Source organism: Dipodomys merriami, unplaced genomic scaffold, assembly GCF_024711535.1.
Source record: "Dipodomys merriami isolate MVZ:Mamm:240054 unplaced genomic scaffold, mDipMer1.0.p SCAF_121, whole genome shotgun sequence".
Lineage (NCBI taxonomy): Eukaryota > Metazoa > Chordata > Mammalia > Rodentia > Heteromyidae > Dipodomys > Dipodomys merriami.
The window spans coordinates 1,853,649-1,873,244 of NW_027202505.1; the positions used below are offsets into that span (position 1 = coordinate 1,853,649).

Consider the following 19,596-nt stretch of genomic DNA (forward strand, 5'->3'; position numbering starts at 1 on the left):
GGATATCCCTGACTACTCCTGGTCTGCCATGCAGTGGCAATTTTCCATAGCCAAAAGAATGCATTACTAACCTGGACTCAGCTTGCCAGGCCTGAGACCATACTGACAGACTGAACTGAAGCTAATTGTCTCAAGACCAAAGATACACTTCTTACACAAGAGGAAGTGTTGAATTGATCAAATGCCTATCCCATCCCCAACTCCCTAGATAAAACCTCTGTTTACCTGATACATCTGGATAGGATGGGACGCCACAAACTTGGCTCCATAGACTTGGCCATCTGTCCATCTCACTTGGACCACTTCCCCTTCAGCAGGAGGACCCAACTGGAGACAGTCCTGGCTCTAAGGAAAGAAGAAAGAAAGTGAAAGGAAGGTCTAAGAGCACAATGACAACTGATATCAACTCAAGAAGCCAAGATAAATTCCTGCTAAATCAATCCAGGTAAGGCTGAAAGACACAATAAACACCTGATTGCTAAGGCTGAGTTTGCCCCAATCATCTTACTACTACTGCTTCTAGCAGAGAAAAAAAGATCAGCTATAATAGAATAGGAGTATAGGAGCAGTGCAGTCTTCCTCACATCCTCTCACCTGACCTTCTCTTAGAGTTCTCCAGGGCTGTGCCAGAAGAAATGCTAGAATTGTACTCAATTCTATTTTAAGAAATAGGTTCTTAAAATTCAGGCAAGGTAAGAAAAGAAAGGCTCATCTATTAGGGGACTTGGCATTATATATAACTTTTACTACAAAGGTAAGCTAAGATGAATCTTAACATATCCCAGGCCCAGAAATTTGTACAGTGGTCGCGGTCAATGTGCATGCATGGTGGTTGAATCAAAGCTCAGATGGGGGGGGCTGGGAAGGTGACTCAGTGGTAGAGTGCTTGCCTTGCATGCATGAGGCCCTGGGTTCGATTCCTCAGCACCACATAAGCAGAAAAAGCCAGAAGTGGTGCTGTGGCTCAAGTGGTAGAGTGCTAGCCTTGAGCTGAAGAGCTGAGGGACAGCGCCCAGACCTAGAGTTCAAGCCCAGGACTGGCCAAAAAAAAAGCTCAGATGGATAAACCTAGGAGGTCCACTATGGACAGTGCACATTTAGCTGGGCACCAGTGGCTCATGCCTATAATCCTAGCTACTCAGGAGGCTGAGATCTGAGGACCATGGTTTGAAGCCAGCCTGGACAAAAAAGTGCATGAAACAGTTATCTCCAATTAACCATCAAAAAGCTGAATGTGGAGTTGTAGTTCAAATCGTAGAGCACTAGCCTTGAGCAAAAGAGCTCAGGGACAGTGCCCGGGCTCTGAGTTCAAATCTCAGGACAAGCACACCCCACCCTACCCTTACCCTACCCCCCAAAAAAGGACACATTTGGGGGACAGGGAAGTGAGTCTATTGGCATATGTTGTTCACAAGGTGTTCTGGTGAGCATCATACTACATGACAAATAGTTACAAAACGTACTGACCAGGCTGGGAATGTGGCTTAGTGGTAGAGTACTTTCTTAGCATGCATTGAAGCTCTGGGTTCAATTCCTCAGAACCACATGAAACAGAAAAGGCCAGACATGGCATTGTGGTTCAAGTTGTAGGGTGCTAGCCTTGAGTACAGAGAGGCTCACAGACAGAACCCAGGCCCAGAGTACAAGCCCCAGGACCAGCAAAAAACAAAACAAAACAACAACAGAAAGGTTCTGACCTGTTTGCCAATTCATTTACTAAGTAGAAATGGTTCTAAACTATACTGCTGATTTGTTTGTTGAGTAGGTAATATATATATATATATGCTATGAACCTGCTGTATACCCATACCCAAAAGAATCTGAGGTAAAAGTTTTAATTAAACATATGACAACCCACAACTCAGTTTCATTTCCCTGAGCAGTTCTCAAAAGGTAGTCTGCAACTTGAGAATCTTCTGAGACATTATCAAGGGACATTTGAAGTCATACATTTTTTTTTTTTTTTTTTTTTTTTTGGTCAGTCATGGGGTCTGAACTCAGGGCATGGGTGCTGTCCCTTAGCTCTTCAGCTCAAGGCTGCCACTCTACCATTTGAGCCATAGCACCACTTCCTGCTTTTTCTGCTTATGTGGTGCTGAGGAATCAAACCCAGGGTCTCATGCATGCAAGGCAAGCACTCTACCACTGAGCCACCTTCCCAGCCCCCATACAATTATTTTTATAGTATCAAAACCCTAGCCTTTTTTCACTGTGGTGACATTTGCTGTGGTGGTGTAAAATCTACAACTACTAATGGTGTGCACCAACAGTACAGGGTTGGGAATAAACACAATTCTCATTACTATATCCTTTACCATCATGTACTCAGAATTTAAAGGAAGGAGCAGTCTGGTTTCATCAGATGTGATAGCTTATGTTTCTAATCCCAGGCCCAGAGTTCAAGTCCCATGACCAACAAAAAAATAAATTAACAAAAATAAACACAAAGGGTGGGGTTGAAGGTGGAAGCGGGGGAATAACTCAAGTGGCAGAGCACTTCCTTATTAGCAAGTATAGAGGCTGAGTTAAACTTCAGTTTTAAAAAAAAAGCCTGTTGTCACAGTGACTTTTAAGGACAATAATGATGTTGTTACATTATGAAGCTTAAGTGATTGTATTAAATGATTAATTACTTGTGAGACACTTTGGATCACATATGACAGTATGCAGGAGGAAAACCACCGGTGTTAGGGTTAGGGTATAGCTCAGTTGTAGAACAGTTGCCTAGCATGCTTGAGACCCTGGATTCAATCCCCAATACTACAAAAGAAAAAAGTTGTAATTATGTGAACTGCACTAGCTACTCCTTTTTCACAAAGTAACAGTTCATTTGAAGAAAAAAAAAAAAAAAAAGACTGACAGACTATGGTTATTGAGACTTGCGAGTTTGGCAGACATCTTCCTAAGAATGAATGAAATGATCCTGTCACTTCTGTTACTTCATGGAAACCAACAGACAGTCATCTATTGCCAATAATAAAATTTAAACTTGCAAGCATAAATTAGAATTTCAGAAAAGTATCATCATCAATAGGAACACTATGAAGCTTTCCAAAATTTAGAATTTAAAGTTTTCTAATGAGTGACAATATGTGATTTATTTTTGGTATTTATAATAAAATGTAACATTTAGAAGATGAATATAGCCCAGTGTACTGGTGTTTTCTAAATGACCAAAATACAGTGTTTTAAAATCAGGAATGGGAAAAGCCACTTAGAGCCAAGTGCTAGTAGCTCATTCCTTTAATCCTAGCTACTCAGGAGGCTGAAATCTGAGGATCAAGGTTCAAAGTTAGTCTGAGCAGAAAAGTCCAGGAGGCACTAATCTCCAATTAACTAGTGAAAAAGCCAGGCCTGGAGGCATGGCTCAAGTGGAAGAGCTATAAGTCAAAAAGCCAAATGAGAAGGCTGAGTTCAAATCCCAGAACCAGCACATGCATGCATGCATGCATACACGCACACACGCGCGCACACACACACCGCGCAGACGCTGTGCAAGCGCGCTAGCCGTGCGCTTTGCGCGCGCCACACACACACACACACACACACACACGAACACACACACACACACACACACACACACACACACACACACACACACACACACACACACACACACACACACTGCACACACACACACACACACACACACACAACACCAAAAAAGCACCTGTTCTTGTTGAGTTTTGCGTAGATTATTAAAAAAAAACAATCATTACAAATACCTAAAGGGCTTTTAAAAAGTTCTTCCCAGGGCTAGGGATGTGGCTTAGTGATAGAGTGCTTGTCTAGCATTCATGAGCCCAGGCTTTGATTTCTCAGTAACACATAAATAAAATAAATTAAAATGTATAAGTAAAATAAAAAGTTCTTCCCAGCTGGGTGCTGGTGACTCATGCCTGTAATCCTATCTACTCAGGAGGCTGCACTCTGAGGATCTTGGTTCAAGCCAGACTGGACAAGAAAGTCCATGAGATTCTTATCTCCAATTAATCACAAAAAAAAGCCAAAAGTGGTGCTGTAGCTCAAGTAGTAAAGTGCTAGCTTGAGCAAAAGGAATTTATAACAGCACCCAGGCCTTGAGTTCAAGGCCTAGAACCAGCAAAAACAACAACAACAAAAACTCTTCCCCTTTCTAACGATACATCTGTGGGAAGTGAAACCTTCTCATTGTACCTTAATGAAAAGATTGCATGAAAATGATATTAAAGAAATTAAAGAAATTTGAAAAAGATGCCATTTCCTCCCAGCAGCTATTTTTATTTTAGAAAACATATTTCTCATTAAAAATAGATATTAGGGCTGGGAAGGTGGCTCAGTGGTAGAGTGCTTTCCTTGCATTCATGAGGCCCTGGGTTGAATTCCTCAGCACCACATAAGCAAAAAGAAAAAAAAGCCTGAAGTGGCACTGTGCCTCAAGTGGTAGAGCGCTAGCCTTGAGCTGAAGAGATAAGGGACAGCACCCAGGCCCAGAGTTCAGGCCCCACGACCGGACCAAAAAAAAAAAAAGTAGATATTAAGGGCTGAGAGTAGTACTTTTTTTTTTTTTTGTCGGTTGTGAGGCTTGAACTCTGGGCTTGGGCGCTGTCCCTCAGCTCTTCAGCTCAAGGTAAGTGCTATACTGCTTGAGCTACAGCGCCACTTCCAGTTTTCTAGTGGTTTATTGGAGAAAAGAGTCTCATCGACTTTCTTGCCCAGGCTGGCTTTGAACTGTGATCCTCAGATCTCAGCCTCCTGAATAGCTAGGAATAGAGACGTGAGCCACTGGCGCCTGGGTGAGCAGTAGTATTTAAATGTAATCCCAGCACTTGAAAGGCTAAGACAGGAGGATTGTTGAGTTCAAAGCCAGTCTGGGATAAGTAGATTCTCTCTCAAGAGAAAAAAAAAAGCTAAGAAAAGCAAAAAAAGCAAAAAAGTTAATCTTAGCTTTAATTTCTAATATGCTAAATATTGATAGACAAAACCACATACACACACACACACACAAAAAAAAAAAAAACAAGCTTGGTATTGAGGACTTAGAACAGTAAAAGAGTACTTGCCTGGCAAATGTAAGACCCTGTGTTTGGTCCTCAGCACCAAAAAAACAAAAACAAAAAACATATCTATAAGCTCTTTGAGTTCCTTAGTAATTTAGAAAAGGAGAGTTAGAAAGGCCACCATCTACTTCTCCGAGTCTCTCATATAGGTATGAGAGCACTAAGCACAGTGGCTGGCATATCAGGGCATAATAAATCACCACTGTACTATTGCAGTGAGTACTATCACCTTTACAATGACCTTTGTACTCATGCTGTGAACAATTGTTAATGAAGTGTATAAACAGTGGAAATACCCAATTCGTTAAAGGAAAAAAACCTTTATTCCTCTACCTTGGTGCTAGTCTAGTTAGTATCTAGTTCATAAAAAGGCAGGATAGGGGCAGGGGAAACTCAAACTAAGTCTAACACTGAGCCAGGAAACTCAAGATCAGAGCCAGGTAGGGCCTCTGACTCAGGGTATTGATAACATTAGCAGGCCATGGTGTCTACAGGAAAATTGTATCCTCAACTGTGAAGAGCCAAGGTAGACTGCACACGTCTCCTAAATGGCACCCATCTTAGAGGAGTAGGCGAATTCTCCTAGTTGCACAGCTTTGAAACAATGAAGCTGGCATTGACATACTGCGTTGATTCCAAGGTTTGGACATTTTCTTCTGTACTAGATACTTTCAGGGATAGTATAGATCAAAATATACTGCATGTTTCAAAAAACTGCAGGAAACGTTAATTCCCAGAAGCTCCTAGAGAAAGCAGAGTACCCTAGTAGCACATAATATTCCTTGCAAGAAAGATCAAAACAAATCATTTTGTTTGGAGACTGACTGATGATTAAAAAAGCCACAAGCCCTGGCTAGAGAAGGCAATGCAGACCCATATCCAGTCTGCCGACCAAGCATGGAAATACCCCAGTCTCAATCAAACTGCCCAAGAAGCTGCTTGCAGACATTACCACTATGTCCTCAGGATAAAGATTGTCGCTGAAGGAGCCATCATCAAAGTTGACTTCATAGAAGGTCTCCGTGGTGAGTGTGACCACTTCACACTGGTAGAAACGCCCGTTCTTATGCTTGCTGATGACCTTCTGGCCTGCAGTGATGCTCTGCAAGGCCCCCTTGGCACGCTGGAAAAACAGAGGTTTGGGTTAATATTCATGGAGTGGACAGGCCTGCCCACCAAAATTAACTCAGTCTCACTCCCATGAGAAAGGATAAGTGTGGGAATGGAAAAATAGAAGGGACAAGAGAGTGGAACTAAAACAATCCTTTCAGCTGGGCATTGGTGGCACACACCTATAAAAATAGCTACTCAGGAGGCTGAGATCTGAGGACTGCACTTCAGTGCCAGCACAGTCAGGATAGTCCAATAACCCCAATAAACTACTCAGAAAACCAGAAGTGGAGTTGTGGTTCAAAGTGGTAGAACACTAGCCTTAAGCAAAAGAGCTCAGGAACAGTGCCTAGGCCAGAGTTCAAGCACCAGGACCAAACAAACAAACAAATACAGGCCTTTCTAGATACCCAGATAAGGCATTATTCTCCTTACATTTGGCTCCTCCTTATCTCCTAGCCCATAGCTGGTCCTTATCCAGTACTAAACATACCTTTGTGATTTCTCTGCAACCAGCCTGACAGTGCCTCCCCATACACAGATCTTGGGTGTACAGAGTCTCTGAGTAGAGTCAACCCAGGACCAGTCAATGCCCAACCCTGACCTACAAACTAGCTCTACCCTCAGGCACTGACATGTTTCCCAGGTGTCAGCAACTCCGAACAATTAACTTTCCCCATTATCAGGACCTGCCATCTCAAGTGCCCTCAGCTGCACCCTTCTCGTTTAGAATTCATCCTTGACACAAATGGGATCACAAAGCAAGTATTAGGTTCATGTCTAACCATGCTCTCAAATCTTCCTAAACACTCTATTCCAGATAAACCAGTGCTCTTGCTGTTCTCTGGACATTATGTACCACCCATGCTCTTACCCCAGGGCCTTTGCACTGCTGTTCTCTATACCTGACGGGCCTTTCCCCATTTATCAGCCCACTGGCTGTCTTATATCCCAGTGCCTACTCACTGGTGCCGTTCTTTATTTCTCCCATTCCCTTTAGCCTGCTTTATTTTTACCCACTGTACTTTTCATCATCTGACATACTGTGCATTAACTAGTTTCCGATGTATCTTTCAACTGCACCACATGCTTAATAAATACCTTCAGAATGAATTTCTTTTGTTTTTGTTTGTTTTGTGCCTATACTAAGGCTTGAACTTAGGGGCTTTGGGCTCGCACTTGGCTGAAGAATGAATTCATAAAAGAATAAAAGCTCATATCAGTAGTCCTAACTACCTAGGAAGCTGAGGTCTGAAAATCATGGTTCAAAGCCAACCCTGGGCAAATTTCCAATTAATCAGCACAAATGTGCGACTGAAGGTATGGCTCAAATGGGAAAGCATCATCTGTGAGTGAAAATGCCAAGCAAGGGAATGAGGCTATGAGTTCAAGCTCCAGTACTGGCACAAACAAGCAAACAAAACCCTCAACACTACCTCATTTTCCTCACAACACATGGAGTACTGCTAATCAGCTCAGATCCATGCTCTTGTTCCAAGACCAACCTGAGCCTTCTCTGCTAGGACTTGATGTTTCTCAGGCTTTTACTCCTCCCCAGCCTCATTTTACCATTTACCTAAGATCCACCCATACCACTGACCACTTCTCTTGCTCAGCAAAATACTTCATGAAAACGAGGATCCAGTGAACCAACTAGCCCAAATCAGACAGACTAGCTCCTTCTGTGGACTGGCTGTCTCCTGTGTTCATCTGATCACCACAGTGATCACACTGCTGAAAGACCACAGGATCCTCTCCTCCATCAGACTGTAACTTGCTGATGGCTGTCATTCCCAACAGGGAACTGGGTTCTGAGCTCACTGTCCCAGGCTTTGTCCTTTGGGATAACTCAATGAGGCCAAACTAGATCCGCCTTCTTTAGACTAGCCCGTGAGTGTTATTATCCTCCCACTGGTTGCTTTCACTTTTTTCATCCTGGGGCTTAGAGGAAAGTGGATGACTCTCCAGAACCCAATTTCCAGTGGGACATTGATTTAACTATCCTACTAAAGCTGGTAATAGGGCTGGGAAGGTGGCTCAGTGGTAGAGTGCTTGTCCTGCATGCTTGAGGCCATGAGTTCGATTCCTCAGCACCACATAAGCAGAAAAAGCCAGAAGTGGTGCTGTGGCTCAAGTGGTAGAGTGCTAGCTTTAAGCTGAAGAGCTGAGGGACAGAGCCCAGGCCCAGAGTTCAGGCCCCATGACCAGACCAAAAAAAATACAAATAAAAAACAACCAGATCCTCACCCTCATAGCTATCTCCAGCTACCTGCTGGCTGCTGTTTCCCATCTCTCAAGGGAGTCACCTTCCATTTACAGTCCCTCTTCTCTATTTCCAGGGTAAAACAAGCCCTGTCAACTCTACCTGGTGTGGGATCCCAGGGTTATGGGATCTCAGGGTTGGACAGGACCTCAGATTCTGTCTGCATGTTTCCATTTCTGACTTCACTTTCACCCAAGCTAACTTGGGTTTTCTGCCTCACATTTTGATTATTGAATCCTCTTCTCAACCAACCACCTGAGTAACTGTCAAAAAAATAGGATTTCTAGCTCAAGTTGTACCTGGTGTTTAGTACATGCTTAATAAATCTTTAAAGAATGCATCAGCAGGAGCTGGGATGGTGGCTCAGTGGTAAAGTGCTTGCCTTGCATGCATGAGGCCTTGGGTTCGATTCCTCAGCACCACATAAGCAGAAAAAGCTGGAAGTGGCGCTGTGGCTCAAGTGATAGAGCGCTAGCCTTGAGCTGAAGAGCTGAGGAACAGCACCCAGGCCCAGAGTTCAGGCCCCATGACCGGACCAAAAAAAAAACCAAAAGAATGCATCAGCAAATTCATGGTCCTGAGTTCAAACCCCAGGACTGCCAAGAAAAAGCTCAAAATCAAAATATTATTTAAAAAGTTCTCCTCATTCAATGGAAGAGATGTGAGACATGTATGGCAGTCCAGGGGCACTACTCATTTTTCAAGTGACATCACCACACAACCCACCATTGATCTTGACTATCTCTTGTCTCTCTCTTTTCTTCTTCCCTTTTTCTTTTCCTCATTCATTCCTCCCCTCTCTGCCTCTGTCTGTTTCTCTTTGTGCAGAGGATTTAACCCAGGGCCTTGTACAAGCTAGGCAATTGCTCTACTGTAGAGCTACAGTCTCAGGCCTCGCATGACTATTCTTCCAAGACTTGCTCCTGTTTCTAAACCCCTGAACTCTCCCAGTCCTGATTCTTCCTGATTGCTGAAGGCCCACCTCATTGCTTGCTCCTCTAGTTAATGTTCCATATATCCTATGTACTTCACCATCTAAAGAAGTGCAAAACTCCTTGTTGTACTGCAGTTAATACCAACTAGCGAGGGTTATCAGTTCTCAACATTTACAGAAGAAAAAGGACGCCTAGATTAATGACCTTGGGACCCTCAAGGGGTTTCTCCAAAGCAATGGATCAAAGCAGTTTGGTGGCCCTGAATTACCAACTCCGGGTAGGGAACAGACATGGAGAGGGGCCATTTCTCCAATGCTTACTCACTGGCAGGCATCCTCCATCGAGCATCAAATTGAGATAATCGATGCTGACACAATAAATGCAAGGCATAGAGAAAATAATCTTGAAGCCTTTGCATAGGACTGAAGTGCCCCCGCCCCCCCCTCACCTCCAAATTGGGAATCTTGTGCCGAAAGCAGGTAATGAAGACCACAAAAGGCCAGTCGTCAGGCTGCATCATCACTCCAGCCGCCTGAGCACAGCTCACGTGGAAAGCGGTTGGACAGCGGCCGTGAGAGCATTGTACACAGCAGCCAGCATTTCTTTTCCTTCGCTTCTTACAGAAGACACATTTCTGTATATGGGGGAAGAGAGCCAATGATTCCAGGAACTGACAGACAAGCCTCTTCCTTTGCTCCCCATCCCAAAGCACAGATATAAGCAATCCAGAGCCACCCTCCACTCAAAACACAGAGTGTGCCCATAACCTATTCCAATCTCTCCTTTAACCACCAGTACTTTTACCAGTACTTTTACTGTGAGTAAATATCATTGACAGAAGCAAGACATAAGGGTAGCCACTGGGCCAAGCAGAAATACACTGCTGTCCTCTGCCCAGACTTGTCAGTAATGTAATGATGTACTGTGTACACGCCCATTTCTTCCTTACCAGTTTGAAGCGAGGTAGGGGGATTTTGCTCACATCCACAGGACTTCTTTCAGCAATGTTGACAAACCTTGCTTCCAGAATTGCCACGGCACATGAAACGTGGACCCACCTGCCAAAAGGGAAAGGCCCCGGTGACCTCAGGGTTCATGGTCCTGTGGCTTTCATTTCTAATGTAGGCCTTCAGATGGTGTACACACACACACACACACACACACACACACACACACACACACACACACACACACACACACACACACACACACACACACACACACACACACACACACACACACACACACACACACACACACACACACACACACACACACACACACACACACACACTCCTCAATCATTTGCTAGGCCTTTATCTATTTTTTTTTTGGGGGGGGGGTTGGTTGTGGGGCTTGAACTCTGGGCCTGGGTGCTGTCCTTCAGCTCTTCAGCTCAAGGTTAGCATTCTACCACTGGAGCCACAGTACCACTTCTGGTTTTCTGGTGGTTAATTGGAGATAAGAGTCTCATGGAGTTTCCTGCCCAGGCTGGTTTTGTACCGTGATTCTGAGATCTCAGCCTCCTGAGTAGCTAGGATTACAGGCATGAGCTGCTGGCACCTGGCTTGTTCCCTTTATCTTTAAAGTCTCAACCAAGTCCTTCTTTCTCTGCCCAGTGGACACTAAGAGAAGATTAAGCCAAGTTCTGGACATTTTGGGAAACCGACATACACAAAGATGAGAAAAACTAAGATGGCAGAATGTGGTTCTAAGAAAAGGAGCTGCTTGACGCACTTGGGGAAGAGTGGGTGGCTTGACTGAGCTCTCTTCAATATCCCAGTGTTCCCTTTGAGGACCTGTACCCTCTCCAAATAGCAGGACTGGACCAGGGCAGGGTTACTTCCTAGCCCATAGCAGTGGCCACTTGTGCACACTGTTCCCAGCTCTGACAGGGTCAATGTCCTCACTACTATATAGCACCACTTTATAGGGTTTTCATTCTCTCCTGAGTCCATTCTGAGCCCCTCAAAAGGAGAATGTTACTCACATGTCTGTCTCAAATGAACCTAGGATTTCTTGTCTCCCTAGGCAACCCACTGCTAAAAATGAGTTTCCAACAGGGTGCTGGTGGCTCATGTCTCCAATCCTAGCTACTCAGGAGGCTGAGATCTGAGGGTCATAATTTGAAGCCAGGTCAGGCAGGAAAGTCCAGGAAACTCTTATTTCCAATAAACTACTCAGAAAAGGCTGGAAGTGGCACTATGGCTCACATGGTAGAGTGCTAGCTTTGAGCCAAAGAAGCTCAGGGACAGTGCCCAGGCCCTGAATTCAAGCCCCAGGACCAGCACCAAAAAAAAAAGTCTCCACATCTTGTGTTGCTCAGCTCTTCAGTCACTCTGAAGCACCCATAACCCCAGGAACCTCTGCATGCTACTTCAGAACTGAGCCTGGATCTCAGACTGCTCAGAAAACTTACCTGTCATCATTTGCTCTCTGCAGGGCCCCTCCTCGTAATGAGCATAAACAGCAGTCCTGCCCAAAAGAGAGTGGGAGGAAAGGGGTTACCACCAAGTCATTAATATCCCATCTGCTCTCCTCATGACTTCCTGTGGGCAACCCTAACCTCAACCAAGGCAGTAGTGTGTAAGAGGCAAGAGACAGAGAAGCCATTCAGGAACAAAGTGCATCAAGCATCACTTGACTTAACACTGTTCCTAACAACTGTGAGTAAAGTCCTGAGAGCGGCTCTATGAGCTGGAGGCTGCAGGGCTAACTGCTCCCTGCACAGGTGATGCCAGGGGCAAGGGTGAACAAGGGAGTTTCGGGATTGTTAACAACAGGAGGACCTCCACTTGGTTCTGTCAAGGAGGAGCAAGAAGAGGAAGAATAGAGGAGAGGAAGAGGAAATGGAGGAAGAATAGGAGGAAGAAGACAGTGAAAGGAAATTAGAACCCAGCTTCTAGATCACTTCATGCCCTGCTGCAAGTGGTTAGCATACATCTAAGGTCACAGGGCTTATTCCCACAATGCACTCTGACATCATGGAGTACTAGGTCCTAGCAAACTGCTGAGGAAGTAAGTCCAGCATGAAAAAGGCTGGCCCTGAACTTGTCCCATAAGTAATAGGAAGAGTGTGGAAGTACTCACTTCTTCCAGGGCATTGGCAGAACACCGGGAACACATCCACTCTTCAGAAGCCTTTGTAGGGGGAACCCCATAGCAACCTGATAAGAACACCAAATATAACAAATTAAACCTGAAGGCTAGAGTCCAAATGGATTTGTAATTTTTGTTGTTGTTGTTGCTGTTGGTGATGGGGCTTGGACTCAGGGCCTGGGCGCTCTCCCTGAGCTCTTTTTGCCCGAGGCTAGCTCTACCACTTTGAGCCACAACTCCACTTCCAATTTTCTGATGGTTAATTGGAAATAAAAGTCTCATGGACTTTCCTGCCCGGGCTGGCTTTGAACTGAGATCCTCAGATCTTAGCCTCCAGAGTAGCTAGGATTACAGATATAAGCTACTGGTGCCCAGCTGCAATTATTTTCTATAAACCACGTCCCCAAAATATCAAATCTTATAGAAACCCCAGAATCCTAGATCATTGTCAGCAGGACTCAAAGCCCAAAATTGTGGAGTCACAGGTACAAATGCCTAGTAGCAGAGTTAACTGGCTCAAGTAGAGATGTTTAGCATCACAGGAAAGCTATCAGTCAGCAACAACACTCTAATACCACGTAAGCAGCCTTAGAATTGGGGGAGGAAGGAGGCCAGCAGATAGTAAACACCTCCTATGAGCAGGTTCATGCTCCAGGTACAGGAGAGAAGAGTGAGAGAAACTCACTGGCATGGACCCGGACACTGCACTTCTTGCAGGAGACAAGCATGCTGGTGCCATCTTCCTCCAGATAAGGAGTAGAAAGGTTGATGTCTGTGCTGCAGCCGGTTGTGGTGAAGCACATTTCTGGAATCAATGGCTTGGTCCTTTGTGTTTGGGCAGCGGATGTGGAAGCATTTCCACAGTTCTGGCTCAGGCCCCCAAACTCGACCTGAGGGGAGAGAAGAACACACAGCACAGTGAACACACATCCCTGCTCTCAGCTCTCCACCTGCTCCATCAGCAGAAAGCTGGCTCTCTCACTCATGTGACTACGACTATAGCTCCCGGGTGCCCAGCCATTATCCCAGAGCTACTAATTGAAGTTACCTCTAATGACTCAAATTCAATTTCTCACTGCAGCATCAAACAAAGGCCTCTAGGGGACAACTGAGAAGAGGGAGAGAGGTAAGAGGCAACTGGGATTTCAATCTTCTCAAACCAAGTGACAACAAAATGCACTGAGATGTTAGCAGCAAGGCTGCTACTGAGGGTTCCCCCTGGTGCTGTATCACACAGTGGCCCCATTCAGAGATAGCACTCGGAGCAGATGCCCCTAATGGACCAGCACTGATTGCTTCTGCCAGTTCATGTCAGCAGGTCACCTGAGCTGTAGCTCTATCACATGGCTGGAGCCCCACCTGTGCTTCCTGGCCCAGGGCCCCTCGATGGAAGAACATTATGTCCACATACACTTCCTTTGGCAAAGCGACACTGCCTGCAAATATCTGCTGGCTCTGCCGCTGGATGGCACCATTATCCTTGTTCCAAGAACAGAGCCCAGAAACACATCAACCTCTGGGCCTATGCCATTGATGAAACTCTGGTGCTGACTTAGTAGAGCTGCTGATGAAAAGAACCAGGCCATGGGGTTGGGAAGGTGGCTCAGTGGTAGAGCGCTTGCCTTGCATGCATGAGGCCCTGGGTTCGATTCCTCAGCACCACATAAGCAAAAAGAAAAAAGCTGGAAGTGGTGCTGTGGCTCAAGTGGTAGAGTTCTAGCCTTGAGCTGAAGAGCTGAGGGACAGCTCCCAGGCCCAGAGTTCAGGCCCCACGACCGGACCCAAAAAAAAAAAAAAAAAAAAAAGAACCAGGCCAGTTGCTTCCCTTAGAAGCAATGGAAAACACAGTCCTTTGGCTATGTTTTCTGTCCATGGAAATAAAATTGGTCTACAGTTGGTCTACAGTTCCATCCTTCAGCTGGAGCCCCTCCATGCTACCACAGGGCTGCTTAGCTGCCTGCCACCTTGTGCAGGTCCTGGCTGAGCCTGCGTTTATCACCTGGCACCTACTGCTTTATGAATGCCTTCTTGGCCTCCTAGAGAGCTGGACCCAAAGGGATCTGTGATGGTGCAGCCGTCAATGTTCTGGCATATAGAAAAGGCAGAGCTGACCCCAGCATTCATGCTTCCTACTCTTCTACTATCACACCCCTCGCTTCTACTCTGCCTTAGTTCCTTCTGGTCCATCCTCACCACAACAATGGGAGAAAGTAAAGAGGGTGACAACACAAGAGGACCTGATCCCTTGAAGGTCAAGACTACTGTGGTAAGGAAATTCCAGTCTTATTCCCTGACTGGCCACGACTGCAGACAATCAGCAACATCGTGGACAGACAGCTGGACTAGGATGATAACTGAAAAGTGAAGTGCTCTGCAAACAGCAACGTCTGATGAGCTCAATCCAGTGCAAGGGGAGCCTGAGCTACACTAACTCCAAACTCGTTCAAGTAAAAAGCTAAGGTGATGGCCTGTCAAAAGATAGCCAAGGTCCAGAGAGGATAGAGATACCAGGGAAAAGAAGACTCCCTCAAGAGAATCAGGGGCAAGCTATGAGCAAGCAAATAAATCTAGCTTCCTCTGACTGCTGATTCTACATGAGGACACCAAGTAGAAGGTGCAGCCAACCTGATGGTAAGTTTGGAAGATCATGCAGACGGCACAGTGTGGAGCCTGCTGGGCCATGAACTCGTTGAATTCCTTCTCAGCTTCAAAGTTTGGAGGTCGGTTCTGCCACAGCTGACTTAGGGGCTTGGCCCAGGCCTCTGTCTCATCAGCTTCCTCTTCAGGGGTCAGCTGTTCAGAGGTCTCTAGAAGAGGTAACAGAGTAGCTGTTAGCCCCAGCCAGGCACATGGCAGGCTATGCCAGGATTGCTGGTTTCAACTTTGGACTCAAGATTCCTAAGGGTAATAAGGGCCAAGAACAGCAGTTATTGCCAACAGACTCCTTCGATGCCTATATTGAAGGTATGGGGAGCCCTGCCTTTACCTTCATCCAGTCAGATTGTCTTGTGATCTCTACGCTTCCTCTTGCCCAAGAGCTCGGCCCACTTTGCTCCACTTAACAGCTGTCATATTCAACCCTTTGCTCTCTCCAAGGGCAGAACAGTTAAACACTGTCATGCCAGAAACTGTGATTTGCTGCCTCCAGAATGCCAACATGTTAAGTAAGTCCGTCCCCTTTTAAAGTTTCCCCTTTAGCTGAGCTGGAGAGAAAAGGAAAAGAAATTAATAGGGAATTGGCAAAGATTCAGGTTGTTATATCACGGTCCTTGGACAAGACTTTCTAGAAAGGTCCTTCTAGAAAGTCCAGGGGCCAGCTGACTGCTTTGGGTAGAGCTCCTCAATTCCTCCTGGCTCTGCCTCAGAGAAGAGCAGAGTCATGTGTTCAAGATGAATCCTCTTCCTAGTCATAAAATGTAATTTCATGCATGGTAAATTATACAGGCATTCACACACAGTGAGACCAAAAGAAGATACTCTTAGGAGAGGAACACAAAGGCATAATGCCTATGTGCCTCTGATCATAAAATATTTACTGAGATGAACTCCAGGAAATGGAAACGAGGTTTTTTCTTTGTTGTCATTTTTGTTTTCCTTTTGTCTTGTCTTTGGAAAGATAAGAGGGTGGGGCATAAACATGGAGGGACAAAGTGTGAACAAATGCAGCAGGAGTACTCACTAGACAGCATGTGGAAAATAAACCATACAATGTGTAGGTGGGTATGGAAGAGAAAAATTAAGAAAGCGAGGGAAGGGGTAACATTGTCCAAAAAATGTACTCATTGGGGCTGGGAAGGTGGCTCAGTGATAGAGCACTTGCCTTGCATGCATGAGGCCCTGGGTTCGATTCCTCAGTACCACATAAACAGAAAAAAAAGCCAGAAGTAGCGCTGTTGTTCAAGTGGTAGAGCGCTAGCCTTGAGCTGAAGAGCTGAGGGACAGTGCCCAGGCCCAGAGTTCAGGCCCCACAACCGGACCCAAAAAACAAAACAAAACAAAACAACAACAAAAAAATGTACTCATTACCTGACTTATGTAACTATAACCCCTCTGTACAATTCCTTTATAATAATAAAAATTTATATTAAAAATGTAATGTCATGTCTGTAGACATGTAATAGCAGTTCTGTCCACTACCCCCAGGGGAAATAGAGAAAAGTCCATGAGGATCCTAGAGACAAATAAGTCTGCAAAGCTTAAACTACCAACTTGTTTGCCCTTCACGATGCCCTGGTCAACACAAATCCTGGCCTCTCTTATATTATCTAGTTATCTGGACTCACAAGTCATCAGTCCTTGCCACTCTGCACAGGGCAACTCCCCTCCTGGTCCACCTGCCCAGAAGAATGGATCTCACTACAGAATGGAAATCAGAAGATTGCTCACAAAACAAGACAAAAGAGATAAAGGTGCACAGCCCATCCAGTGCACAGAAGATCGAAGATTACGGGAAACCCATAATAGTTCCAAAGACCTAGAATAAGGGAGGGAGGGATACAAGCAGACGGAGATACCAAAATAGACTGCTGTTGTGATACAAGGGGAAGAGAAGCTACATCTGCCACAATCTTCCTTGCCAAGTGTAGTCAAACCGAGCCCACGTATGTGGAGACTGACAGCAGACTGGCCCTGCCCCACGAGGCATCTGAGGGAACACTGAGGGAATCTTCACGCAACACCGTGCAGACACGAACAACCCCCAGTTACAACTTCTCCGGTGAGCTGGCTCCTTGGACAAAAGTACTTCCCAAAGGGCTCCTGACATTCCACAAAAGCAGCCCAGAACAGGCTCTTGCACTAGGTACCCATTTGTTCACTTCTGATGACTGTAGGGCCAACACAGATAAATGGCTTTCTACTTCGCCTTCCCAGTCATATTGACTCTAAAGGGACCTGGCAGCTTTTGTGTGCAGCTTCAGGGAAGGCCACTGTAGCGTAAGGAGGCCAGTGCAGACAACTAAAACCAGCCGGTAAAAGCCCCATTGTTCAGGTTCAGTCACAAGGCCTGGCCTAAACAAGAGGGAGCAAGATAGGGTAGAAGAAACAGAAAGACAGGCTCACAATGACAACTAAAAATTTAGCACACTGACATCTGTTCCACTTGCAAAGTCAAAAGTGGCCCAAACCATTCCATATGTGAATACTGAAAGACGAGGGGAAATGTTCAGATTGTTAAGTAAAAATTACAGGAACTGAAATTTTAACAGTTTACATATGTAAAGCTTCACAGAGCCTTAGAGTCAAGATGTGTGCATTTCACTAAAAATGTTATGCCTCAAATGAAAAAAAAAAATGTGTTTTTAACAAGTGGTAGAGGAAGTAGCACTGTGGCTCAAGTGGTAGAGTGATCGCCTTGTGCTGAAGAGCTGAGGGACAGCACCCAGGCCCAGAGTTCAAGCCCCACAACCGGCAAAAAAAAAAAAAAAAGTGGTAGAGCCAGGTACTGGTGGCTCATGACTGTAATCCTAGCTACTCAGGAGGCTGAGATTTGAATGTCATGGTTCAAAGCCAGCCAGGGCAGAAAAGTTCCTGGGAGGCTTTTTTTTTTTTTTTTTTTTTTTGGCTGGTTGTGGGGCCTGAACTCTGGGTCTGGGCACTGTCCCTCAGCTCTTCAGCTCAAGGCTAGCACTCTACCACTTGAGCCACAGCGCCACTTCCGACTTTTTCTGCTTATGTGGTGCTGAGGAATCGAGCTGAGGGCCTCATGCATGCAAGGCAAGCACTCTATCACTGGGCTACCTTTCCAGCCCCCCTGTGAGACTCTTATCTCCAATTAACCACTCAAAAACTGGAAGTAGCACTGTGGCTCAAGTGGTAGAACAACCAAAGTGGGGGAAGCCAGACCCAATGGATGGCACTCACCTGCAATTCTAGTACTCAATAGGCTGAGACAGATGGGTGGTGAATTCAAGGGCAGCCTGGGACGTGGGAAAGGGAGAGGGGAGGGGGAAATGGGGAAGTGTTATCTTACACTAAAAGAAACTAAAGAGGGCCGGGTGGTGGTGGCTTACGCCTATAATCCTAGCTACTCAGGATGCTGAGATCTGAGGATCACAGTTCAAAGCCAGCCTAGGCAGGAAAGTCAGTGAGACTCTTATCTCCAATAAACCACCAGAAAACCGGAAATGGCGCTGTAGCTTAAGTGGTAGAGCACTAGCCTTGAGCTGAAGAGCTGAGGGACAGCATCCAGGCCCAGAGTTCAGGCCCATGACTGACAAAGAAAGAAAGGAAGAAAGGAAGGAAGGAAGGAAGGAAGGAAGGAAGGAAGGAAGGAAGGAAGGAAGGAAGGAAGGAAGGAAGGAAGGAAGGAAGGAAGGAAGGAAGGAAGGAAGGAAGGAAGGAAGGGAAGGAAGGAAGGAAGGAAAGCTAACTTCCAAAAACAATGTGACCCTTCTTTAGTTATATTAATTTAAAGGACAAGTTTGAAAAGCTATTAAACACATTCTAGGATGAGCAGTAAAAGACAGATGTAGACCAGAGGAGGACATTAGGAGATACTACTTATGTGGTAACAAGGTTGCAGCCTAGTGTATACTTAGGGGACTTCCTCCTTGGGAGATGCCAATTGGTGATCATGTGACCTGAAGCAAGCCCCAGGACTGGCAAAAAAAAAGCCAATGAGAGAAAGATGGATTTATAATGACATGTTCCAGTAATAACTATTAAACACATAATGTCTACATTCTTTTAATTTGCCACAGTGGAACATTTCCTGAGAAGTCATATTATATTTTATTTTCAGTTATGTTATTAAAAAAATACCTGGACATAATTTATGTTTGTCTAGGAAAAGAAAGATTGCATAAAACGTTCAGTGTTATTTTTAAGGGTAGGTATACGGCCAATCTTTTCCTTTAATAACCCGTTCTGCTTTTCCAGTTTTCTACAATCTATGTAATTTTCATGTAACATAGATTTGAGGGAGAAATCATGGAATTAGGCTGAAACTCCTGGGTGGGCTAGAATACAGACTCATGACTCCTAGGACCTGGTCTGGACACTCTCACTGACTTCAGGACCTCTATGTCTGCTTCCCTACTAAGTTCTCATGGTAGTTCTCAGTTTCTACTACAGAAACCTGCAGAGATGGAGCTCTGACATCAGATAAGGAAAGGATAAACAGGATAGGGAACAGACCAGCACTAGTGAA

At 45.2% G+C, this 19,596-nt stretch overlaps 1 protein-coding gene across 4 annotated transcripts in view; it reads right to left on the bottom strand.

Moving 5' to 3' along the window:
• LOC138823650 (lysine-specific demethylase 4A) overlaps positions 1-19,596 on the bottom strand; it is a 54,149-nt gene that overhangs the window by 1,321 nt on the left and 33,232 nt on the right. For all 4 annotated transcript variants that reach the window (XM_070017103.1, XM_070017104.1, XM_070017102.1 and 1 more), the window contains 8 exons: positions 15,072-15,253; positions 13,132-13,336; positions 12,438-12,514; positions 11,767-11,822; positions 10,297-10,405; positions 9,796-9,981; positions 5,992-6,162; positions 226-345 (listed from right to left, as the gene is read on the bottom strand). In XM_070017103.1, coding sequence (XP_069873204.1) covers positions 226-345; positions 5,992-6,162; positions 9,796-9,981; positions 10,297-10,405; positions 11,767-11,822; positions 12,438-12,514; positions 13,132-13,336; positions 15,072-15,253 — 1,106 coding nt within the window. The remainder of the gene's footprint in view (positions 1-225; positions 346-5,991; positions 6,163-9,795; positions 9,982-10,296; positions 10,406-11,766; positions 11,823-12,437; positions 12,515-13,131; positions 13,337-15,071; positions 15,254-19,596) is intronic.